General features: G+C 38.4%; 4 protein-coding genes and 1 pseudogene across 5 annotated transcripts; 2 read left to right on the plus strand and 3 right to left on the minus strand.

The window, feature by feature from the left end:
* Positions 1 to 415: 415 nt before the first annotated feature.
* Positions 416 to 9,884, minus strand: LOC141835732 (putative bifunctional riboflavin biosynthesis protein RIBA 1, chloroplastic). The gene is given in 9 exon segments (XM_074723105.1): positions 416 to 755; positions 1,417 to 1,713; positions 1,815 to 1,877; positions 1,880 to 1,946; positions 2,974 to 3,299; positions 5,221 to 5,442; positions 5,529 to 5,919; positions 6,265 to 6,333; positions 9,759 to 9,884. Coding segments are annotated over 8 exon segments (1,671 nt in total). The 5' UTR covers positions 6,315 to 6,333; positions 9,759 to 9,884; the 3' UTR covers positions 416 to 500.
* LOC141835556 (uncharacterized) lies at positions 8,009 to 10,258 on the minus strand (annotated as a pseudogene).
* Positions 10,215 to 14,431, plus strand: LOC141835731 (uncharacterized). The gene is made up of 9 exons (XM_074723104.1): positions 10,215 to 10,784; positions 11,820 to 12,026; positions 12,137 to 12,376; positions 12,644 to 12,710; positions 12,787 to 12,978; positions 13,082 to 13,173; positions 13,475 to 13,648; positions 13,745 to 13,881; positions 13,979 to 14,431. The coding sequence occupies exons 1-9, from the start codon at positions 10,257 to 10,259 to the stop codon at positions 14,193 to 14,195; spliced, it is 1,854 nt and encodes a 617-aa protein (XP_074579205.1). The 5' UTR covers positions 10,215 to 10,256; the 3' UTR covers positions 14,196 to 14,431.
* A 1-nt stretch (position 14,432) lies between these two features.
* Positions 14,433 to 15,745, minus strand: LOC141835733 (peroxidase 17-like). Its single transcript, XM_074723106.1, is given in 4 exon segments — positions 14,433 to 15,112; positions 15,197 to 15,388; positions 15,479 to 15,622; positions 15,625 to 15,745. Coding segments are annotated over 4 exon segments (1,020 nt in total). The 5' UTR covers positions 15,706 to 15,745; the 3' UTR covers positions 14,433 to 14,509.
* Positions 15,746 to 17,675: 1,930 nt separating this feature from the next.
* On the plus strand, positions 17,676 to 23,525 carry LOC141836293 (putative RNA 3'-terminal phosphate cyclase-like protein). Of its 2 annotated transcripts, none has more exons than XM_074723750.1 (7): positions 17,676 to 17,929; positions 19,286 to 19,720; positions 19,820 to 19,969; positions 21,628 to 21,722; positions 21,805 to 21,980; positions 22,712 to 22,931; positions 23,096 to 23,525. In XM_074723750.1, the coding sequence occupies exons 2-7, from the start codon at positions 19,462 to 19,464 to the stop codon at positions 23,303 to 23,305; spliced, it is 1,110 nt and encodes a 369-aa protein (XP_074579851.1). In that variant the 5' UTR covers positions 17,676 to 17,929; positions 19,286 to 19,461; the 3' UTR covers positions 23,306 to 23,525. The 2 variants fall into 2 exon arrangements, with proteins under 2 accessions (XP_074579851.1, XP_074579850.1); XM_074723749.1 differs by having other exon boundaries at positions 17,677 to 17,929; positions 21,541 to 21,722.
* The last annotated feature ends 490 nt before the right edge of the window (positions 23,526 to 24,015 follow it).

Here is a 24,015-nt window from a genome sequence, read left to right on the forward strand (position 1 = left end):
AATTATTAAAAATAAATATATTACTAACTAATATTTCAGATTGCATTACATATTAATTTTTTAATATATTTTAATACTCTGCATGTCTTATTCTGCATAATCCGTCCACGATAGAAGATTTCTCTGAAAATGTTGCACAAAAAAATAATAGTGTCATTTTATGATTAAATCATTTATAATTTTTTTAAGATTTAAATATTAAATTATAATATTAGATGTAAAAAAATAATTTTAAAATAAAAAAAATAATATATGCATATATACAGTCACCAATTCACACAGAAAGGAAGCAATGAAATACAATTATATGAACAAATAAAGCTACCATTTTTATTACACAAGAAACAAACTTGGATTATTATTATTATTATTATTATTGGTACAACAGCTTAGATAGTCATTAACTCAGTGGAGCTCCATCAAATTAAAAAATCTTTACCATAAAATACAAGCTTGTAAATTGTAAACAACTAAAGCTTAATCAACTTCTACTTGCAACATTAGGAGGATGCCTGCTGCTGTTCATTAGTTGCATCACTTCCAATGAAACTAGCAAGATGACCATTGAAATCAGATCCATATATATGCCCCATTTTTTCTTTTTTTGTTTCCATATACCTTCTATTTTCGTTGGTGATTGGAGTTAGCAGGGGAACTTTGCCAGCAATGCTCAATCCGTAGCCCTTGAGTCCATGATACTTGGAAGGGTTGTTCGTCATCAGTTTCATAGTCCGAACGCCAAGGTCTTGTAGAATCTGGGCAACATAAATGAGTTAGTTTATCAATAAGTATACTTCTCTAAATATATACTCAAAACAGCCAAAATGATCTTTATTAGTGGCTAATTATAAGTTCTTCTCTCCATCGGAACAATAGGGCTGTTATGCTTATTACTAAACTTGTTGAAGAGATGAAATAGAACCAAGGTCCTTTTGATCAGAGGTTGAATCGATCATTAGAAGAAGAATTAGGCCAAAAATTATAAAAATTATGATACATTCTGGGAAAATGAAACTTCCATGGAAGGCAAATGAAACGCTTTCATAAAAATTCTCGTAGAATCGAGAATGAAGTTTTATGACTGGTGTGGGGCACGGCAAGAGTGTTTTGCCAACATTAGTGGTTTAGATGATACTAGAAAGATGTTTATTTATCATGTAAAAGAGAAGTGAAAAGTAGTAGATAAGGTGTTGAACATATTTACATATGAGAGACCAGCCAGAAAGATACTTATTTTCAGAAAGGGAGACAAGCCAGAAATTTTGCCATTATTCAGAAAGAGATAATCAATCTTAAGCACTAAAAAATATGATAATTTACCGTGATGCAATGCGACTCTAAAATGTTCACTAATTAAGAGGATAAACTACTTGATTCCTACACTCCATACCATAAGTTTGGTGAATGGTATTTTACCTGCGCACCAATGCCGTATTCCCGTGAATCGATGGGTAATCCTAGCTCCTCGTTAGCTTCCACAGTGTCACGCCCATCATCCTGTAAATTGTAAGCACGAAGTTTGTGACCGAGGCCGATACCCCTGCCTTCATGTCCGCGAAGGTAAACTAGCACACCCCTTCCAGCTTTTTCGATCATTTCCATAGCTAGTGCAAGCTGATTGCCACAGTCACACCTAGCTGATCCAAATATGTCACCAGTGAGGCACTCAGAATGCACCCTTACAAGGATATCGTGGCCATCTCCAATATCTCCCTGAATGATATTAGGTCTATAAATAACAATAGAATAAATGTGGAACAGCAAGCAAAAGGGTACAAAAAAATGTGCGTAAGATTGTATTGAAGGCTGCTTACTTTAACCATAGCAATATGTTCCATTCCATCAAGAAGTGATCGATAACAATAGGCCTGAACAGAACACCCCATTTCAAAGGTAGGCGTGCAATAGAAGCACATTCAACTAACCTATCCCTTTTCCTCCTATATCTGTCATAATCTCACATGGTCAGAACTCAGAACAATAATTTATCACAAAACTGACCAGAATAAGAAAACAAAACTGAATAATCCTGAGGCAACTAAAAGAATCTAACATGAGAAGTCATTGTGTTAAAGCAACAAAAACACTGAGCTAAACTACAAGGCTAAAATGTGGGAAGGACATTACAAGAGATGAGAAAATAGAACAGAAGTTCTATGTAGGGAAAAATGTAATAAGTTGCTCACCTAGTATTTGCATTCATTCATTGTGAATGTTAATCAAGAAAAAGATCTGAAAAGTACATGGTACTCCAAACTAAAGACATGAAGCAAAAGTAGGAAGTTCCTATTGGTTGATGGAAAAAGCCAAATCAATAAACTTTAATCTCAGAAGTTACTGCAAAAGGGCACATACCTGTAAATGTCTTACTAAAATAATTTTCACCAATTTTATCATTTTTCAATAGTATCTTATCCTTTTGTTCTTTCAATTGGGTTGGTACTTTTAAGTCCTTAAGATAGTTCGACAATTGTTGAAGTAGATCATAGTCAAGAGGATGTAAACTGTATCTAAGATGTGGTGAGTTTAAGTGAAAATTCAAGTAAAGGATGGTAGGAGAGCTATTTAGGGTTCAAGTGAAGGATCATCAACGAAGTCATTTAAAGTCAAACATTAAGAGGATCTTCTTTGGTTAAGTCACTAGAGGAATTTTCTAAGGTAATCTAGAACTTCAATTTTAAGTTCATAAATTTTTCGTAAGTTGAGAGTTTTGGATGTTGTCGCCTTTTATTAATTTACTTCCCTTTCATCTTGTATTGTGTGTTTTTGACAGCGACGTTAGGTGCAGAATAATTATCATGCTGCAAAGTTTTCTTACAATTTGCAAGCTATGCGCGTCCGTAATGTGGGAGCATGGTTTCTATTGTCAATTTAAAACTATCAATGACCCACACAAAACATTATCATCGTCGTTTGTGTTAAAGCTAAAAACAATAGCCTGCTGGCACAATGAGAGAGAATTTGACAATGCACCTGATCAAGTCTGCAATTGAAATTATCTTCAAGTTCTCCTTCTTGGCAAATTCACGTAGTTTAGGTAAACGAGCCATGGAACCATCGCTTTCATCAACTATCTCACAAAGAACTCCAACAGGAGGTAACCCAGCTAATACAGCCAGATCAAGTGATGCTTCGGTATGTCCAGCTCTTTTCAAGACACCACCTTCCTTGTATCTCAATGGGAAAATATGACCAGGACGGTTGAAATCTTTAGATTTTGAATCAGGTGAAGCAAGCATCATAACCGTCCTAGCTCTGTCTGTAGCAGAGACACCAGTACTTGTACCATCTTTAGCATCCTGAAAATAGAACCGTGGTATGATCCCACAATTTAGAAATCAATGGTCAGCCAATGTAAGAAAGAAAAAGTAGCTGAGTGCAGGCATTCAAGAACAAAGAAAATTGTACAGCAATTCATATGTTCACATCACATATTTTTCTATGAAGCATAGCGGTTCATGCAGATAGGATAAGCAATTACATGCAAATAGTACCAGTAACACAAGTTGCCAACTAAAGTACAGTTTTATTTAGTAGTATTGGGGCAGACCGCCTCCCCTTTTCCCACTCAAAAGAAGTAGGAAAAAAGAAAAACTTTGCCAACTTAAGTAGTCAACATTATATAACTCATGCCATCAAACAAAAAGACAACTAATTTCTTAAACTGATTTGAGTGAATAGGCAGTCAATAAGCAGTCCAACACCTATGGTTCCAAAGAGGTATTAATATGTGAAGCTGGTGTCTCTGTACCAAGCTTTCCCAAACCATATGCACCCAAGACATGCCTCTTCTTTCTTTCATTTTTCTAAGTGTTCAGGAGTTAGATATAAATAAGAGTTAAGGGATTATTTGTAATCTTTTTTATTCATCAATAATATATAAAAGTAGAGAGGCCTACCTACAGTCCCTGAGGAAATATAGTTTTCCCCTTCATATGGTGTTAGAGTCGCTTCCTTTTTCCTCGCATAACAACTGTCTATGACAATCATTGGGCAAACTCCAAGCGAGCTTCTTCCCAATGACCGCTATCTCCTTCTGTTATCCCACATGAGTTGGGAATTTGCTCCACTGTTGCTCCTCCTGCAGTGTTTGCATCTTCCCCCTTCTTCGTCGCTCTAGCGGCTTGTGGAGGTGTTGCATCTTGAGCGGCACTGCCACCCATGTCTCTGCTTACATCTTGCATCCAATCTTGCTAGTACATCCCATGACATTGCTCCTTCCGACATTGCATCAGTTGCTCCTCTCAATGTTGGTGTTGGTGTCACTCCTTCTAGCTGCATAGTTAGGTGTCTTTCTTCACCTTTGATCAGCTTTGGGCGGCCTAGCTTCCCTATATTGAGTTCACTGCAATAGCACTAAGTTCACTTTTGCCTTCACCTCCTGTCATTTGTTACAACTATATTTGCCAATGCCATCCAGATCCACTGTGGCCTCCTACGTCTGCTTTGTCATAGAAAAGTGATATAACCTTTTTTTTTTTAAGGTTTGAGGCATTCTGTTGGGCAAACAGGTTATATTAGGTCCAATCTAGTTGGGACTTGTTTAGGCCCAATCTAGTTAGGCTTTGTTTAAGTTCAATGTAGCTACTTCATTCATGCTTTTGGGGCTAATCGATAATTTCAACCACAATCGGTGTGCCCTTCTCTATCCATGTGAGTCATTCCATGGATTTCAAGTCATTGTGCCCTTTTCTCTCCACGTGTGCCATTCTATAGATTTCAAGTCGGTGAATCCTTTTCTCTCCATGTGCATCATTTTGTGAATCTCAAACCACCATACCCTTTTCTCTCCACATGCGTCATTCCGTGGATCTAAAGTTGAATCTCTCTTCTCTCCATGTATATCACTGTGTTAATATCTCAAGTCAAGGCTAGTCCTCTTTTCACCTATGTTATTTTGCAAACCTTAATTTGGATCCACCCTGCTCTCTCTATGTGCGCCATTCCACGAACATGTCAAGTTGAATACATTCTCTCTCCATGTACATCATTTTGCAGACATATTAGTTGAATATATTTGTAACAAGTTGGTCCCTATAGAATATCCAAAGTTAGGAAGTAAAAAATGTAAGGGTTAAGGGGTTATTGTAATATTTCCTATTCATCAATAATATATAAAGGCAAAGAGCACTACTTAGGGTCTCTGAGAATGAAGAAATCTAATTTCCCCTCATGCCTAAGAAGCATTATTAACTAGTAAAGCAAATAAAAGTAACATACCACTGAGACGGTGAAAGCTGTGCGTAGTTTCTCCTCATTTTCTTTATTTGATACCATGAGAGGAAGATCTAACCTTTCAAGATCTTCAGCTTTCATACTCACACAGACAATTCCAGTCCCATGTTTCACAATAAAAGCCATGGCCTCTGGTGTTACCAAAGATGCTGCCATAATGAGATCTCCCTCATTTTCTCTATCTTCATCATCAACAACAATCACAAACTGCAAGGAAACAACACATAGTGATGATGAAAAGGGTCTATGGAGATGAATGAGTCATAAGAAAGCACTTAGAAAAGCAAGCGAACCTTGCCTTGACGAATGTCTTCAATTGCCTCTGGAATAGAGGAGAATCCTTTTGTAGGACAATCTAAATCAAGTTCACCATTGTAGATAGGAAAGTCATTCGGAACTGGAGAAATATCAGCTACAACTGTTTGGATGGATGTTGCATCAGCTTGAAGAATAGAACTGTTATGTGCATTATCTTGTTCACTAACAGCAAAGTCTGTTGATTCAACGTCGCCCTCACTAGAGTTGGGTATTGTCACAAATGCACCATTTCCTTTTAAAGCAAAGCATATTGTTCTCTTGTAACCATTTGTTGTCAGATTGGGAATCAAATTTAGTGAAACTTTTTCACAACTCAATGCTACAATCTTTTTGAAAGAACTCAATGCTCTTGTACCAAAATGCACCCTGTTAACAGTCATGATAAGACAACAGGTAAGGATCCACCCAGAAAGAACTATCATTTTACATGAATGAGATTCAATCCATAGATTAGTCTATGCTTTAAGAATTTTCCCATACCATCAGACTACAACCTAATTATTTTAAATCAAAAACCAAAGTGAAGCAGACATGCATGAAGTGCTGAATATATCGACAACAAGCTTATGAAAAGGGCATCAGTGCTTGGTCAAAAATTGCACCTTTTGAAAAAGTCTTTTCTTCTCCTACTCCATGTCCACAAGCTAACCCTTTCTATGAAAAGATACAACTATAAATTTAACATGAAAAGTTCAGCTTTTCAGATCTTACCGAGTGAAACGAAGTCTGACAAATGATGAAGAAAATGCGAGAGAAGCCATCCACAATTGTCACCTCGTCCTGGTTTAACAAACTTGAGTTCATATCTTCAATCAAAACCTACCAAATTGCATCTACTGAAAACAAATCCCTGAAATTGATATTATGCAAGCATCCCTGAAGTTTCCAACAATAAGGCTACATCCTTTACAACATCATAGCAACTATTTTGGTGATACCACCAAAGTAATTGAAGAAGATGTACCACATAAATTTTGGCAAAACAAGTTAATATTTTTATTAAATATATTCTACATTAATTTGTTGGTTCACTTGTTATCCTTAAGTAGCATATTTGTCATTATAAAATCTAACACTACATACATATCATTCACAATTTAAAAAGTAAATATTATTAATTTAATTGAACTTAATTTGATATTATTTAGTTAAAAATATATCTTAAAAATATTTTAGATTTATTATTTAATTACATTTTTCTCTAATTCTTTTTAATTTTATTAAATTTTAATTATTTTTCTAAAAAAGTTTATAAATATTTGTTTCAAAATGTATAAATGCTCGACCTCCTAAGCAAGTAACTCTAGCATCTCTTTGGTGTTGAGGAGATCAATGGTGTGGTAGAGGCCAAAGAGGTGTAAAAGTCATGTGTTTGGGAGGTCGAACATTTATATATTTTAAATCTAACATATATATATATATATATATATTCTCAGAAAAAAATAATTAAAATAAAATAATATATAAAATGAAGAAGAATAAGAGAACAATGCAATTAAATAAATATTAAATTATAAACTTTTTCAAAATAGAACTTTAAAGTTTAGACAAATAATAGCAAACTAAGTTTAACTAAATTAATAACATTTACCTTTTAGATTTGAATGATATATACAGCGGTGTTCATATTTTACAATGATGAATGTGTTATTTCAATATTGAAAAGGTAACAAATCAACCCAAAAAATAATTTAAATAAGTTCAATAAAAAGCATTGACCTGTTTTGCCAGAATCCTTGTGGTACACCTCTAATAAGATACTCTAATGGTACCCATAGCACAGCTGTCACAAAGTCAATGCGTTATTAGACCCCAACCAACCTGGACACATGAAGAATATAAAGTGATCAAGATACTGTAGCACATATGAAAGGACCATAGACACACAAAACCAATTGATACTCGCTAGAGCCATCATCCTTCTCTTTGTTCCTTGTCCGTCATGAAGCTACACCTGCCATTTTTGTTCCTCTCCCTCCCTCTCTCGGAGACATTGTGATTGTTGATTTACTGCCTGGATGCTACTTCATTTCCACTGCTTGATCAAATCTCTAAAGGAGGTACTCTTTTCATTTGGAAACTTCAGGGATGCTTCCATAATTTCAATTTTAGGAATTTTGTTGGAGGTACTCTTTTTCATTGATCTCTTTTAATTTAATAATCTTTTGCCTAATGTTTTCACTTTTGGAATATATATATATATATATATATATATATATATATATACTCCAAAAGTGAAAAAAAATTAAGCAAAAGAAGTATAAAAATCAATGACAATGAAGTCAGTGTGCTAGCATTTATTGATATACTATAACATAATAGTGCAAAAGGTTGTCAATGTTACACAAAAAAAATGGATAACAAATGTGAAATCAATTGCATGAACTCATCCATGGTCTAATTTTTATAATTCTTTCTCATCAAATGGTCTTCTCTCAGAGGGAGATCTACAAGATCACAAACAAATTCTATCGACTAGGTATGCATTTTCCTTTAGCCTGAGCATGTGGCCCAAAGCATTCAGATTCACAGTAGTTCAACATGAACGTAAGGATTGTGAGACAGTATCATAGGCTTTTGAAGAAAGATGAAGTCCCTCATCACAAGCCCTTGAGTACATCTCATTTGCTAGTCTTGGTTTGCCATCTCTTCCCTTCCACCAGTACTTCATAAGTTGTTTCATTTCATCATTTGGTTTGAGCTTGTAATTTTTCATGTGGCAAAACCACTCCAAAGTAGCATTTTGAATAGCATTCTTCACGCACAAAGAAATTATCATGTTAGAAGTGACCACATTTGGCTCAATACCTACTTATCTCATTTCACTAATGACAGATTCAACCATCTCCAGATTACCTTTCTCAATATAAACTGATGTTGATATTGTACATACATATAGGTTTGGTTTGACACCCACTTTAGCCATATGCTCCCACATGCGGAGTGCTTCATCATAAAGCTTACCTTTTCCAGTGCACTCAACAGATCTCCATAAGATACTGTGGTTGGTTTCTCCCCCTGCTCCACCATCCTAGTGAATATCTGTATAGCAACCGATGTTTCTAATGCTTTAAAGCAAGCTAAAAGGACAGCTCTCCATTCTCTGTTTCCTGGTCTTAAGTCTTTCTCTTGCATCTTGTTGATAAGTCTAACAGCCCACTTCCATGTCCCTTTTTCCTCACAGCAGTTAGCAGAAAGTTGAAATGCGATAGGATCAGTTCATATGATAGATTATTCGGGCTAGGTCCAATCTCCAGCAAGTCCTTGAAGATCCCAAGAGCTGTCCACCACTTTTTAGCCTTAGTCATTAGCCATTTCACATGATTACATACAGATAAACTTATGTCATTGTGCATTTCCTTTGTTCTTCTATAGAACTCCATGGCCACAGAATAATGGTTATCTCATGTGCACGCCCATAAAAGGCGTTCATAATCTACTCGGTTAGGTTTTAATAGTGCCTCATCCATCACAACTAGGAGCTTAAACATATTAGGAGCTGGTTTTCAGCATTTACTAGATCATGAGATAACATATACTGATTGTGAACTTTCCAAGTTAAACAACATTCTTCCATTCATCACTGCTGGTCTTACCAATTTCACCTCTCTGATACTTGTCTCTCAACTAGGAAAAGCAAGAAACTGCACCAAACGAGTCACCCATCTTGTATGATAGTAAGATGGTTGAATAAGTGACAGGAGATGGAGATTGGCTATTACTTTTAATATCACCAACCACATTTAGAGCATCGTTTTACCAGCCTTGTTCAAGGTAAAATGTTGACTCCCTAATTTTTCTTAATCTAATGCCCAAGCCAAATAGAAAGACTTTCTGGAAGGAATCAGCTTATTGAGCTCAGAAGAAGAGGCAAATTTAGGCGTTCTGGAAACAAGTAACCTACTTGTCCACAAAGTCTCCATTTCCTTAGACCTTTACTACCACAAAAAATATAAGATTGGCTAGGACAGCTACAACTACCAAGTGAAAAACCAAATCTTTCCACAATTTTCACCCTCCTCAACCAACCGCAATCCAAGAATCTCCCGCACTCCATAAAAAAATCCTGTTTTGACAAATGGGGTTCATAGCTTCAAAAAAAAAAAAAAAAACCCAGCGAATTTGCATGACTGCATCTACTCAAAAACGAAATCCCTAAAGTTAAAATGATGCAATCGTCCCCAACAAAGCAACAAAAAGAGTACCTCCTTCAGAGACTCGATCGGCGAACACCGGCGGCGAGGCAGCGTCCGGGCGGTAGATCGGCAATACCAAACCCCCCGAGAGAGGAGAGGAGGAGAGTGCGCTCGGTGAGCAAGGGAGGAACCGATAAGGAAGGAAGGGACGGACTGCGATGGACCGTTAGAATTTATCTTTCTATTTTAAACATTAAAAAAAGCTTTAAAAATCATTAAAATAAACTAAAATTGTTACTAAATTATTCAGAGAAATATTATAAAGTATTTTATAAGTGGAATATAGAGAGTATTTTGTAAAATCTGTTAAAGTTTGGGGCATTATGAAAATTATTTTTCTTTCTTCGTTACGGTGCTCCGCGGTGCATCTGAACGTGGAGTTTCCTTCCACTTTTTTAACGCTAGTTCCGACACACGAAGACCGTCACAGAAGTCGTCGTCTTTCTTACTCTTACCTCCCGATCATCGCCATCGCCACTCCTTCTACCTCCGCTCTCCTCCTTGGCCATGGCCGTCGACGATGACCGGAGCAGATCCTCCGATGCGCTCGCCCAGTTCCACTCCCTCGTGGAGGACGCCGACCGCAAATTCGCCCTCGTCCGCGACCTGCCGCTCTGCGCCCGCGGCCCGCTCCACCTCCTCTACTTCCGCAAGGCGTTCAAGTCGTACACCCGCCTCTGGAGGTTCCAGCAGCGCCGACGTCGGGAGCTCGTCGCTGAGGGCCTTTGCCGCTGGGAGATCGGTGAGGTCGCCTACCGAATCGGGCAGCTCTTCTACTGCCAGTACCAGCGGACCAGCGAGACCCGCTTCCTCGTGGAGGCCTACGTCTTCTACGAGGCGATCGTGAGCAGGGGGTACTTTGAGGCGGTGAGGGGGTCGACTGCGGCCGCGCCCGATCTCAGGCTCAAGTATAAGGAGTTGAGGTTCCTGGTCAGGTTCGTGATTGTAGCTTTGCTGTTGAATCGGAACGACGAAGTGAGGCAGCTCGCCGATCGTTTTAGGAGTTTGGTGGAGGAGTCAAAGGCTGCCTTCCCGGTACTTGAAAGACTGGATCTTGTGCTATTATCTTTGTTGGCCATGGCAACCTCATTGATCGTTGTTTCAAAAAATCTGCAATTAATGTGCCAGCTAAAGCTTGTACTCTTTGCGATACTGTTGACTAGTACACAAAACATGGTGGATTGGAAAAAATTAGTGAATGATAATACAATGTAACTTGAATATTACAGCTTGAGTAGAGAAGTTCATGCAGTTATCAACCTCTTGACCATGTCGAATTAGTGATAATGTGCTGTTGATTCATCTGCTTGGCTATATTAGTTTGTTGAGGGTTGTATTCGTCCTCATAACATGCGACTTGCACTGCAAGGATTATCACCATGGAATTTTAGTAGTCATTTCAATTGATACACATACCAGTTTGAGAAGAAGTTTGTTATCAATATAATAGAGAAAACTTAATCCTGTGTGACTCTTTTTTGCTCCATTGTGCCCTTATAGATACAAATTTGTATCACTGAGTTACCTTTTGAAGTTTGATCTTCCATTTGGTATATAGTTCTGTAGTAACTAAGTAGGATGCTAGTTGCATTTACAAACACTGCATTTGATTTCTGGTTAGCCACTCACCTCTGTATTCCCATAATTCATGCATCTCAAATCTTATAAGTGGAAGCACAATGTGCAGGACTTTGTAAGCTTAGTGTGTAGGGACTGTTAACATTCAGTGCCTTACCCTTCCAAAGAGTTCGTTCTCAAAATAGAACTCATGACACAATGATTCATTGTGAACCTTTAACAACGATTCTCAACTTTGGTGTAGCCAACTAAATGTTCTTGTACAAAAGTGCTTTTATGGTTTATTTTGATTTTTAAAAATGTGAATGATGCTGTTGTAATGTTGATTTTACTCATTCTGTGTAATAGTTTGACTTAGTCATAGGTCAGAAAATGTTTTTTTTGCATAACCATTGAGTAATTTTTTTGGTTATATATTGGAAAATATTTTTTGCTTTGATATATTATACAGCAGTTTTTCTCTCCTTCATATTTGTATAACTTTGATTCCAGGCAATGAACTTTAAGGAATGGAAGCAAGTGATACAAGAAATTGCCAGGTTTTTGAAGGCTGATGCATTGATTCAAATCACCAGGCCTTTGAGATATAACATTTTGTTTGATGCTCACCAGTCTTCCTTGCCATGTATATCTCGGTTTCATTCAACTAGGGTGTTGAGACTGAAAGATGCTTTGCTTACAAGCTATCACCGGAATGAGGTTTTGATTTTATGCTTCTCTAGTAATAGATCAAGTAATATTTATGTCAACAACTACATCTTTCAATTGCTTTAATACACCATTATTTATTAAGTAGATTGCCTCTGCAGATAAAGCTTGCAGAACTTACTCTGGATACATTCAGAATGCTACAATGTTTGGAATGGGAACCCAATGGATCCTTCAACAAGAATCCTAAACAAGAACAATGTGCAAAGAGTTCTGGTGAGCAGAATGAAGCATCTGGATTGATTGATATAAATGTCGCTGCTGATATGAATGATCCAGATGCTCCTCCAAACCCACGTAAAGCCGTTATTTACCACCCTTCTGTATCACATTTAATTGCGGTGAGTGTTAAGGTTTTCTAATCATTGCTTTATCGCCATTTTAACACACTAATCTAAAATTATGAGATAAACCAAAAGACAAATATGGTTTTACATAGATGCTGTCTGTGAGGTGTGGAGATTTGCAATGGTTAAATTTGTTGTTGGTAGCTAGTGTTATATATATATATCCTCTTTGATGGCTATTTAGATGGACTAATCTCTGAAATTCTTTTTACACGGATTCTATAGTTTGTTAGAACTTTAGAATGATCTATTTTATTTCAGGTAATTGCTACAATCTGGGAAGAGTTGTCTTCAGATGAAATTTTGCTAATTTATATATCAGCTTCAGGTTTCTTCTTCATTCAGCTGGTAATTATATATCATTGATAGTCCATCTCATTTTGTAACTCAAGTGAAATCTGCAGGAAAAACTGATTCTAATGCTACTCTTCAAAACAATGGTTTTCGAAGGTCATTGAATTCCTCAAAAGTAAATCACACGCCACATGCTCCTTGGAAGAGGAAAACTCAGTTGTATCCACCATTGGATGATGATAATGTAAATTCAACTGCAAATTTAGGAACTTGTTTATGCCTAGGTTCTCAAGGAAATGGAGGTATTTTTGGATTTTGTTCACACTCTCTATTCTGTGACTTTTTAGTTGTGTTACTGGGATATGAACATTCTTCTTTTGTATGTTCTATGTTTTTAAATCTCAGGTTCAAATAATCTTTATCCTGAAGATTTGGTTCCATTTACACGGAAACCACTCTTCCTTATACTCGACAGTGACAATAGCCAATCATTCAAGGCAGGTTTGTCAAACTTGATCTCAATTTTCTAGTCTATAATTTATCAAAATGATTATGAAATATTCCCATATTAACAACTTTTCAAGTTCATAGGGGGCATTTCAATTAGTAATCACAAATGATTAACATTCTGGAAGTTTATGTATTCCCATGCCAAGTGTATCCCACTTCTGTTGCAATAGAGCATAAACTTGTCAAATCTTAGTAATTAATATGTTAATGGAATCAATCAAGTTCCACTCACGCAATTTGTGGGCTCATCTTTGCCTTTATGCTGCTTGTCTACTGGCAAACAAGCAGACAATTCATGGTGCAGAAAGAGGAGAAGCATCTGCCTTACTTCTGTCCCACGAGAAGCCATTTTCAGTGTCTGATAGCGATATATCATTTGGTGGAAGCCAGTTTACACACTTCCTAACTTCCCCATTACAGGCCTTCTTCCAGCTAGTAGGCCTTTCCTCTGGTATTGATTCTGTAAGTTGTCTTGATGCTTTTGTTTTGTATCTCATAAGTCTCAGCCATCGTGATGGAGTTCAAAGTTCAATGTCTCTTGTGTTTGTTCATTTTCAGGATTTGTACAATGATGCTGAGAGCTTGCTTTCGTCGGGTTTAGCTGAATGGGAAGTGGCACTCTGCACATCCAATTCCCTTAATCAGGTCTGGGCTCAAGTGTTAACCGATCCATTTCTTCGACGGTTAATCGTAAGGTAATTTCCTCTCTTTCTAACAGAAATTTAACAGTGTTATGGTTTGTGACTGTCAACATTCAAATAATAGATTTGGGAGTTTCATTTTTTTTAACAGGTTCATTTTCTGTCGAGCTGTGCTTTCACTTTGTCATTCTTCTTCGGCCGGCGACCGCCCGGCTCGACTGCCTGAATGCCTACCTACTCTTCCTGACTGTGTGGATCCAAATTCCACCCTGGTGCAGATTCATATCCAACTTCTTGCAGCACTAACTGGTGTCTTGAACCATTTTGATTTTCTTGATTCCATGAAAGATCCTATTCAGAGCAGGTAATTGAAGACGCATACTTCGATCAACTCCTCCAGCAGACCACGGTAAATAGCATCCAACCATTCATTGATTGTTTTGCGACGATACACGGATCTCAGACTATTTCTTCGTGTTCTTAGAAAGTTCTTTATGGTGCTGCATCTTGCGAGTTGTTTATGTCAATTCTCGACTTGTAATCTGTTTCATGAATTCTTTGCTCGTACTGAAGTTTGATTTATGAAAACTTGTTTGGCTGCATGAATGTCTATGAAAACTTGTTTGGCTGCATGAAAACTTCTTTGCTCGTACTTTATTGCATGAAAATCTTTGTTGATACATCAAAATTCAGAGAAGACGGCGGTCGGTCGCCGATCGTTGACTACCCGACAGTTCCGCCTGATCTCGCTTCTCTGCTCCGTCTGCAACTCCCCCATTTTGATCATCCCCTCGACGAAGGCGGCGAAGAAAGCTCCCTGATCCCTGCTGAACCTCTCCACCACCTTCTTCGTCGCTTTCTCGCCGCCGGAGAAGAGCGTCTGGTCGGCGTTCAGGAACCCCCTCAGCTGCACCAGGTCCTTGAAGTACTGGTTGTCGAAGACGGTGGGCGTGGCGTCGAGCCCGCCGGTGACGTTGCCGTCGCCTCCCAGGGGACACAGCGCGTCGAGCTTCTCGCGGTAGGCGGGGTCCATGGCGGGGTCGGGCCGGCCGGTGCCGGACTGGTTGTAGAGCCTGAAGACGATGGAGAAGCAACGGCCTTCGCCGATGGAGTGGGAGCCGGAGAGCGCGACCAGGTCGACGACGGTGAGGTTGAAGCGGGCGAAGAGGCTGATGAGGGCGGTGGCGTTGGCCCTGGGGCTCGGCATGATCTCGTCCGACGCCTCCTGGCTGGCGATCAGGCTGTCCTCCCGCCCGAGCCTCACTTCCCACTCCGGCCCTCCGCTCTGCAATCAATCCACAGATTTCCCGATCAACCAACCGATACCCAAAAAAAGAAAGAATCTTGACTGGGTCAGACTGTTTATTACCAGGGCGACGGCGTCTCTGGCGGCGATGACGACGATATCGGCGCAGGAGACGACGCCAGGACACTCCTTCTCCACCGCCGCCTTCGCCTCGTCGATCACCTCGAAGGACCGCAGCGAGTTGATGTTGGACAGAGCCAGCTTCTCGCCGACCATGGTAGGCGTGTCGTCGAGCAGCACGGACCCGTCGCAGCCCTGCGCGGTCGATCGATCCATCAACAGAAATCAATCCGAGAACCAACCGATCGATCCATCAGAACGAACCAGTACTACTACTATTCTCACGTTGACGAAGCAGTCGTGGAACTGGAGCCGCATGACGGAGGCCCCACTCCGCGGCTCGCGGGCCATCGCCGCCCGGATCGCCTCCCGCACGAGGCGCTCCGCGGAGGGGCAGCTCTCGGAGTAGTAGCCGACGCGGAGGTCGGTGGGGAGGCGGAGGCGGAGATCCTCGGCCGGAGGAAGAAGGCGGAGAGGAAGAGCAGCAACGACGCAGCCAAGACAGCGGACATCGCGCAAAGTACACTGCGCGTAAAGGTACTGAGAAAGAGAAGAAGAAGAAGCAGTCGAAGATTTTTTTCCCCCACTGCCTTTTATTGGCTGTCCGTCCAACTCACTATGTTTACAAGGACGGAAATAGGATGGATATGAAAGGAAGAGAAAAAAAAATATCCACCTAAGTCACAACAGTGCCAAGGTACTGAAATCCATCACTCTAGCAGTTTTACATAGTCTATTTCACGTCTCCAGGGCAATGGTGTAACGGTAGGACTTCTGAGTTGTAACTCAGGGACCCGCGGTTCGATCCCCAGCTACGACGTATTTACAAGAATTTTCTTCCAAATGGGGAACACAATCAAAGGATGTTGGGCATCTGGATTGACCGCTGTTTGCGTTTCCCGATTTACGCTGGTGGTCGGTGGGAAATTTTCGTAGGATCGGGCCGACCACCTCCAAAGATGTGGCTACTGGGGATTGTCATTTTTTTTTACATGGTCTATTTCGCAATTGATCACGATAAAGAAAATTATTATTTTGATTTCATCGAGATTCAAATCTTTGCTCTCTCTTTATAATTCTGCTTCGTCTTGCAGTTGGCCACGATGAAGTAAGGTATTATTTTGATTTCATCAAGATTTGAACGACTGTTTTCTTTTATAATCATCGTAATCAACTCAATTATATTATGCGTCGTGAACTGCAGTTTTTCGATTTACCTCCTCATAAATGGTCGTGGAGCCGATTGTGTTAATGCGGATTTCGCCTTTAGAAAATGGGTAAAATTTAAACTTCTATTTGCTAATAAAATTGAAATCAGTGACAGGAACGGAGGATGGACATTTATTGAGTAGTAAACAGAGAGGTTGAAAAATCATGCGCCCCACTGGCGCAGCAGCAGGGGCCCACGTCAGTTACTGGTGTAAGTGGTTTTTGTTTGTGCCCGCTGTTTGTCTGTTTGTTTGTTTGTTTCTCGCAGAGGGAGGGAGAAGGGGCCTGGAATGGAAGTCTCCAAGTGGTGGTGGTGTTATTGGTGGAGGAGGAGTGGGGTCCAGAGATTCCCAGGCAATTTGTGGGACCCGGCGGATGGCAAACCGAGTGATGGCACGGAGGACGAGTTTCTTTCTTCATCATCTTACGGAACTGCTTAAGGGAAATTGCAATATTTTCCATTTGAGGTACTTAACTTTTATAATTTTAGTATATTATTCCTTTTTTAATGAAATAATTATATAAATTTCAATGCTTGCGTCTTTTAAATTTTTACTCTATTTATTTAAAATTTTACTGCTTTAAGTATAGAGTATGGATATATATAAAAACATTTATATAAATATCTTAATTTTGATTTGAAATAATTTAAAATTTAATATATTAATTTAAATTTTAATAAGGATGAATGTTTTAAAAATTAATTTTTAAGTATGTATAAAATTATATTTTAAATTTATTCTATAAATAAATTAAAAGAAGTGATTATCTACTTTTAAAATTAATCGGATAAAATCTGAATATTTGAATTATAATATATATATATATATATAATTAGAAGATTTATTTTTTAAAAATATTTTTTTAATAGTCATCAAAATAATAGTTGGAATTGGATTAATTATATTATATATTATAGTATTTTAATTCACTACTAAAAAATTTCAATTTTGCGGCGGTTTTAAAAACCGCCGCTATTGTATGTTTTCCCGGCGGTTTTAAGTAACCGCCGCAAAACCAAATTATTAGCGGCGGTTTATATTTGATTTGCGGCGGTTTAGTGATTTGCGGCAGTTTAAAATTTAGTTTAAATTTGATTTGTGGCGGTTTAGTAAATTTACGGCGGTTTAAAATTTAATTCGCGGTGGTTTATAATAACCGCCGTTATTTTCTTTTTTTTTTAACGCATCTGAACCCTACCCACACCCTGTTAAACCGCGGTCTAAAGCCTCACGCCGCGGTCTAAACCTCACGCCGCGGCCACACTTCACGCAAGTTCGCGTACAAACCCTACCCACACTTTGCTCTTCCTCTCCGCCGACCCTTCCTGCGATTGCTTGCCGAGGCTCGTGGCTGCTACGATTGCTTGCCGAGGCTCGTGGTTTCCTGCGATTGCTTGCCGCCGAGGCTTCCTGCGATTGCTTGCCGAGGCTCGTGGCAAGCAATCTCGCCCACACACCACCGTCGATCTCGCCTTCCATGCTTGTTCTCGCCCACACACCACCGTCGCACCCAGTCACATCTAAGGTTTGGTACCATACCACTTAGTTCCTTGATAGAATCATAGTCGTTCTTTTTCTCCGTGCAATTAATTGATAACGTGATTCGATTTTGTCGTAATTTTGAGTTTGTGATGCCATGTTTTACTCATCTTTTTTTTTCTTGCCAGATCCTTCCACTCCTCCAACTACACTATTGTAAAGAGGGATCCTTTTTATTTCGGCGTGTTTTATTGATTATCTTTCTTTTCTTTTGGATGATGCGTGTGTATATAAGTTCTCGATTCGGTTCACATTTGAAAGAGCAATGATTTTGAAGCTAGGACCTTGGAAATAGGAGTTGATATTCTTTAACTGTGATATTTGATTAACAAAATCCTCTTCGGATCAATTCCAGTGTATGTCTGAAGGTTATGGAAAGTTTGATGCAAAAGGGTTGTCTCTCTGTAGTCCTTTCGTTATGTTTGTATGGCTTTAGCAATTAGTTCTTTTGCATCTAACTTTGCTCTGCGACTCTCTCCCTCTCTAGGTTCACTCCGTTAAAAAAACAGTTAGCACCTGCTTGTTTTCATGTTTTCAAGTATAGGACACAATACTATTTCCCATCTTAGATAAGAGAGCTTAAGTATAATTATACACATTAAAACAAAGATAGTTTTAAATAAAGCACATAGACATCTTTTTAAGTGTGTGTGCACGCTTAAAAACATATACAAATTTTAATAAATTTGTATGAATGGGAAGGCCCTTTTAGAGGTTGGATTAAAGAGTAAGTGCAGAGCTAATGCAATTAATGGTTTGGCTTGATCTACACTTTGATTCAGAAAGAGATTTTCACACAAAACTTTGTCTAAAATCTCTTCGTATAATTTTTGTTGAGTAGAAATATTTAATTGGGTATAACCTAAGTGATGATCTTAAGATCTAGCTAGTGTACTTGCTGTGCCCCTTTTTTTTTGTTGAGTATAATTTTCACTCTGGAACTTGTAGTAAACTTGCTGTGCCCCTTTTTTCACTCTGGAACTTGTAGTAAACTTGTAGAGAGAACTTTTATATCCTGTGAAAATATCTCATATTAAAAACTCAAACCAAAATAATTATGTATAATTATCAAAATAAAAGTTAAATAATGCACCATGTTTTAAATCATTTTTGTTATTTTGATCTTAAAACTTGCTTGAACTTTCGATTTAAATTTTGTTCAAATGTATTATACACTCAAATGCTTCCGATTATCGATTAGTGAAATTACTTAAGTGATCTTAGTGGTTAGCTAGGTTATTTAAGATTGAAATCGATTAAATTGTGACTTATCAATGTATTTATTAGGATAATCGGGTTCGATTTGGTTTAAATTTAATTAGATCGTTCAATGATTGACCAGAAATAGACCGGTCAATTTATCCGGTCCGGACCAGTTCGATCGAATTAAGGGTTTGGGGGTTTGATAGAACCCTATATAACGCTCTCGCCGAAACCCTCTATCCTCTTCCCTCTCTCGCTGCCGCCCACCGCCCGCCGCTCGCCGTCGACCACCGAGAAGCCTCTTACGCTAGGAAGATGGGGAAGCGGCTCCGCTGCGTCGAGCACCGAGAAGCCTCTTACGCCAAGAAGATGGGGAAGTCGTCGTACATGAGGCTCAGTGGGAGCCACCATTTCCGGCAGCGGCTCCTCCTCGCGACGCTGTCGACCAACGCAATTCTCATCGAAGACATCCGCTCAGATGAAACTTCTCCAGGGCTTCGGCCCCACGAGGTCTCCTTGCTCCGCCTTATTGAGAAGATCTCCGACGACTGCTCCGTCGTGATCAACGAGACAGGTCCGTCCGTGAAATCCTGTTTGTTCCATTAAACGTCTTTGATTTCCAGAGCTTTTTTTATTGACAGTTTGGATCGATTTATCCTTTTGGTTTGTGTAGGAACGGAACTGACATATAAGCCGGGAGTTTTGGTCGGAGGCAAGTATTTGGTACATGACTGCGGTCTTAGTCGTTCCATCGGCTACTTCCTTGAGCCGCTGATCTTGCTGGGCTTGTTTGGGAAGAAGCCCCTGTCTATTACGCTTAAAGGTTAACTCTTTGTTTCTTTCTCTTTTCTATGTATACTCTCTAAGGAAAAGTGCAAGTAATTGTATCTTTCAACTTGCTGTTGCAAAGCAAACATCATTCTAGAATTTGTGCTAGGAGCAAAATAATTATCATGTATTGGTAATGGGCCCTTAGATCTTAGATTTCTGCAACTTGGTTGATGCACTAGCCTTCTGTTACTTATGAGCCAAAAGTTTACTGCCATCTTCTGTTCAGGAAACTAGTTGTAGATAAGATTTTATTGGCTAACTCCACTGGTTCAAATCTTGCCTGAATTGTGTTGCATACTGATATAATTCGATAAGTTAAATTGTGATAATTGGACCAAGGCAAATCAAATCTGCAATTTAATTATATAACATTGCAAATGAACAAAAGGTCTCCCAACACTAAAATTGCATCTATATAGTTTTGTAAGTGCCATCAATTTTAGTTCCAACCTCTAATAAACACCTGGAGAGTTGCATTGGGCTCTAACAACCAATTTAAAATTATGCAAAGAACCTTATCCTTTATCAACATGAATCTTATATGAATTTGTTCTTAGGGTAGCACATCACTTGTTAATGGACAAAACGTTTTTACAGGTAACATAGTCTGAAAGAAGGAAACTTCAGCATTGAGCTCAACCCCAAAGCAAATTAGGCAAACTTGTGGATTTTGTTGTTTGTTACCAATACTCTAGATATCAAATGTAGTATTTGGTTGTGCTACTATTTCATGAACTTAAAAATCCTAGAAAAATAAAAATAGCCTAAAGTAATAACATTGCTACAACATAGATATTTGACAAAGAAAGATACTGAGTTGTTCCTAGAGTATTTTGGCTCATAATTGCACTGCATCATTGTGTTTAGAGTTGTTATCAATTCCATCCTTCAATTTAAAAGCATAACATAAGGATCATTTACTGGTCTTAGTTGCATCTCCTGTATTCAGTGCCGAAATGCCTACCAGGTAGTGTCCTATTTTTCTCGAATCGGCAAAGTAACAGTCACTGGATGTAGAAAAAGGTAAATTTAAAGGGAACAAGTTTGACAAGATTTTTTGTTGATAGTATTCTAGGATCTTTTCAAACCTGATTTAATAATACAACATTGAATCTTTATGGACCACCGGATTAAAAAGTGGGAATCACACTGTATAATCTTTTAGTTAGAAACTCCAGCTCTACTAAACAACAAACTAGAATAACTTAAAAGATACGACCTACATCCTTTCTTAAAACATGACATCACATATTGAAACATTTGTTTTTCAAATATTGATGAAGTTAAATTATCAACCAATTTGTATCTAGGCTATTTTGAATACTTGTATCCCTAAAAAAAGAGTATAGTTCATTGAATGCTTACTCATTGATTAATGATACTGATCATTTCATGTGCTTTGTTCCACCATCAACCATGACAAAAAGAAATGTATACTATGACTACCTATATTGTATCTGGTTAAGTGCCAATGAATCTTTTACAATGTTTAATGTGCGACTAACAATGTATGGTGACCTATTTTGTGAAAAAATACATCATGATAGTTTTCCTTTTAAATAGGAATTACAAATGATTCTAAAGATCCTTCTGTTGATACCTTCCGTACAACAACACTGCATATACTCAAGCGATTTGGTGTTCCGTTAGAAGGTTTGGAGTTGAAAATTGTGAATCGAGGAGCTCCTCCCCTCGGTGGTGGTGAGATTATTCTCAGAGTTCCAATTGTCCCAACCAGCTTAACTGTGAGTCTTGATAAATACATAAGCTGTGTAGTAATAAACCATGCCTCTTATTTGTTAATTTACAAAAAACTAAAACATGCAGGCAGCCCATTGGGTTGATGAAGGAATGGTCAAGAGCATTAGAGGGGTGACATTCTCAACACGAGTATCTCCTCAAATAGGTAGTCGAATGATACATGCAGCTCGTGGAACTTTCAATCGCTTCATTCCTGATGTTCATATTTTTACTGACCATAGATCAGGACCATCTGGTGGAAGGTACAATTATATATATTCTTTCTACTAGTAACCCTTTGTTTGCCTAAGTACATGATATCATCTTTATGATAGTTTGTCAAGTTCTTGGATATGCATGTGATTTTTAATTCAGAATATTTGCTAAATTCTAAGCACCATGTGAAATTTGGAACTTATTGTGCTAAAATATTCTCTTTCTAAGTCATGTTAAACCATCATATCAGACTTCTTATTCCTTCAGTCATCTAGCTATAAACATCAACAATAAGGAGATGTGAACTTTCACCTCACAACTATTGGTTTGTTTTTTCATTGGAAATTGGTATTTTTGACCTCACAACTATGGAGTGAGTACAATTTGGCTGATGAATGGCACATTGATGTTGATAGTTTATTGGCAGATAGTGAGATAGAATTGTCATTTTAGTCTTGGGATAAATATCCAACAGCCCAAATCCATTAGCTTAGTTGTAATAGACTGACAGGAGAACAGTTAGGACTTGATCACTTATCAGTTTAGTCAATGCCAACTTGATTGCACCCAATCGATGATGCTCTGCCCTAACTAAGGTCACGTTGGCATTATCTTGCTCATGTCCTCTTAACTCACTCTCAATCTTTCCCAACCAAAGTGAATCTCAATGGAACTCACTCTAAATAGTCCTTTTGAGCTTTGGTTTTTTGTTAAAAAAAATGTTCTTGTGGATGTTTGTTTTTAGTTTAATAATTCTCCTATGTAATCCACCTCGCAGATCGCCAGGCTACGGTGTATCATTAGTTGCAGAGACCACTACTGGCTGCTTAATTTCCACAGATATTGCAATCAGCCATCCAAAACCTGAGGACATGGATACCATGGAGGATTCCTATGAGAAACCAGAGATGCTACCTCCTGAGGATGTTGGTGTCCAAGTTGCTTCAATGTTGCTCGGGGAGATGGAGCAGGGGGGCGTAGTCGATTCCAAACACCAGGTCTACTTCAATACTTCCTCCTCATAACAATCCATCACAAGTGTTAAACTCGTGAACAAAACTGGAGAACAATTAGAATAACTTCCATGCTTTTCAGAGTTCCTTTCACAACTACAATTAGCCTTTTGATTTGTGGACTGACTTGCCTTTTAATTGTTACACAGGGTCTTCTATTTCTCCTTTGCGCCCTCGGCCCTCCAGACGTATCTAAAGTTCGCGTGGGGAAGTTGACACCATACGGTATCGAAACACTTCGCAATATCAGAGATTTTCTAGATGTCAAATTTGTTATACAACAAGATCCAACTACAAGTACCGTGATTCTGAAATGCGTTGGGTGTGGGATGAAGAACCTATCGAGAAAGGTAGCATGAACTGCTAGTTTTTGCATGGAGCATCACCAATTCTTCAATGTGTATTGTAACGTTTCATGGTGTTGTCTGATGCCTCCACTAGACACGCGATCGCAGAGCCCACAAAGTTATCATTTAGGACAAAAATTAGAGGAACGACTTTTTTTGGAATTATTATATCAGCATTTATTAAAATATTATTTGATATTTTATTATACGTAGTAGTTATGATTTCCTATTATTATAGGTTTTGTAGTCATTATTATAATTATAATTCATAATATGACAAATGAGGAAAACAACATGATAGACATAATTAGACATTAGAGAAAAAATACCTGGAGCAGAAGATGCCAATGAGTTTCATCTTTGTTTCTGTGAAAGAAACCTAAACAATACAGAGAAAAGTAAGAGAGAAACTGCTCCTATCACCCGCCGTAGACAAAAATTACGTGTATGTCTCAATGGGGCGACAAAACACTTACATTAGGGTTAGGAGTAGGGGTCTCTACATATAGAGGAAATAATGGACCAAGCCTACCCATTATGGCTAAGCCCAATAGCATCCTATTAATTATGCTAGTCCACATAAATTATCCAACATTCTCCCACTTGGACAGCATAATTAATACATTAGATTAATCAACACTATGTGACCATAATAAGATGTCAAAATAAGTCAACACATAACACGAAAAGGTCCAAAATGGAACTATAAGCATCTTAACAAT

The sequence above is a fragment of the Curcuma longa genome, chromosome 10 (assembly GCF_044706935.1).
Source record: "Curcuma longa cultivar G26 ecotype Majalengka, Jawa Barat chromosome 10, ITB_CL_G26_1.1, whole genome shotgun sequence".
Classification (NCBI taxonomy): Eukaryota; Viridiplantae; Streptophyta; class Magnoliopsida; order Zingiberales; family Zingiberaceae; genus Curcuma; species Curcuma longa.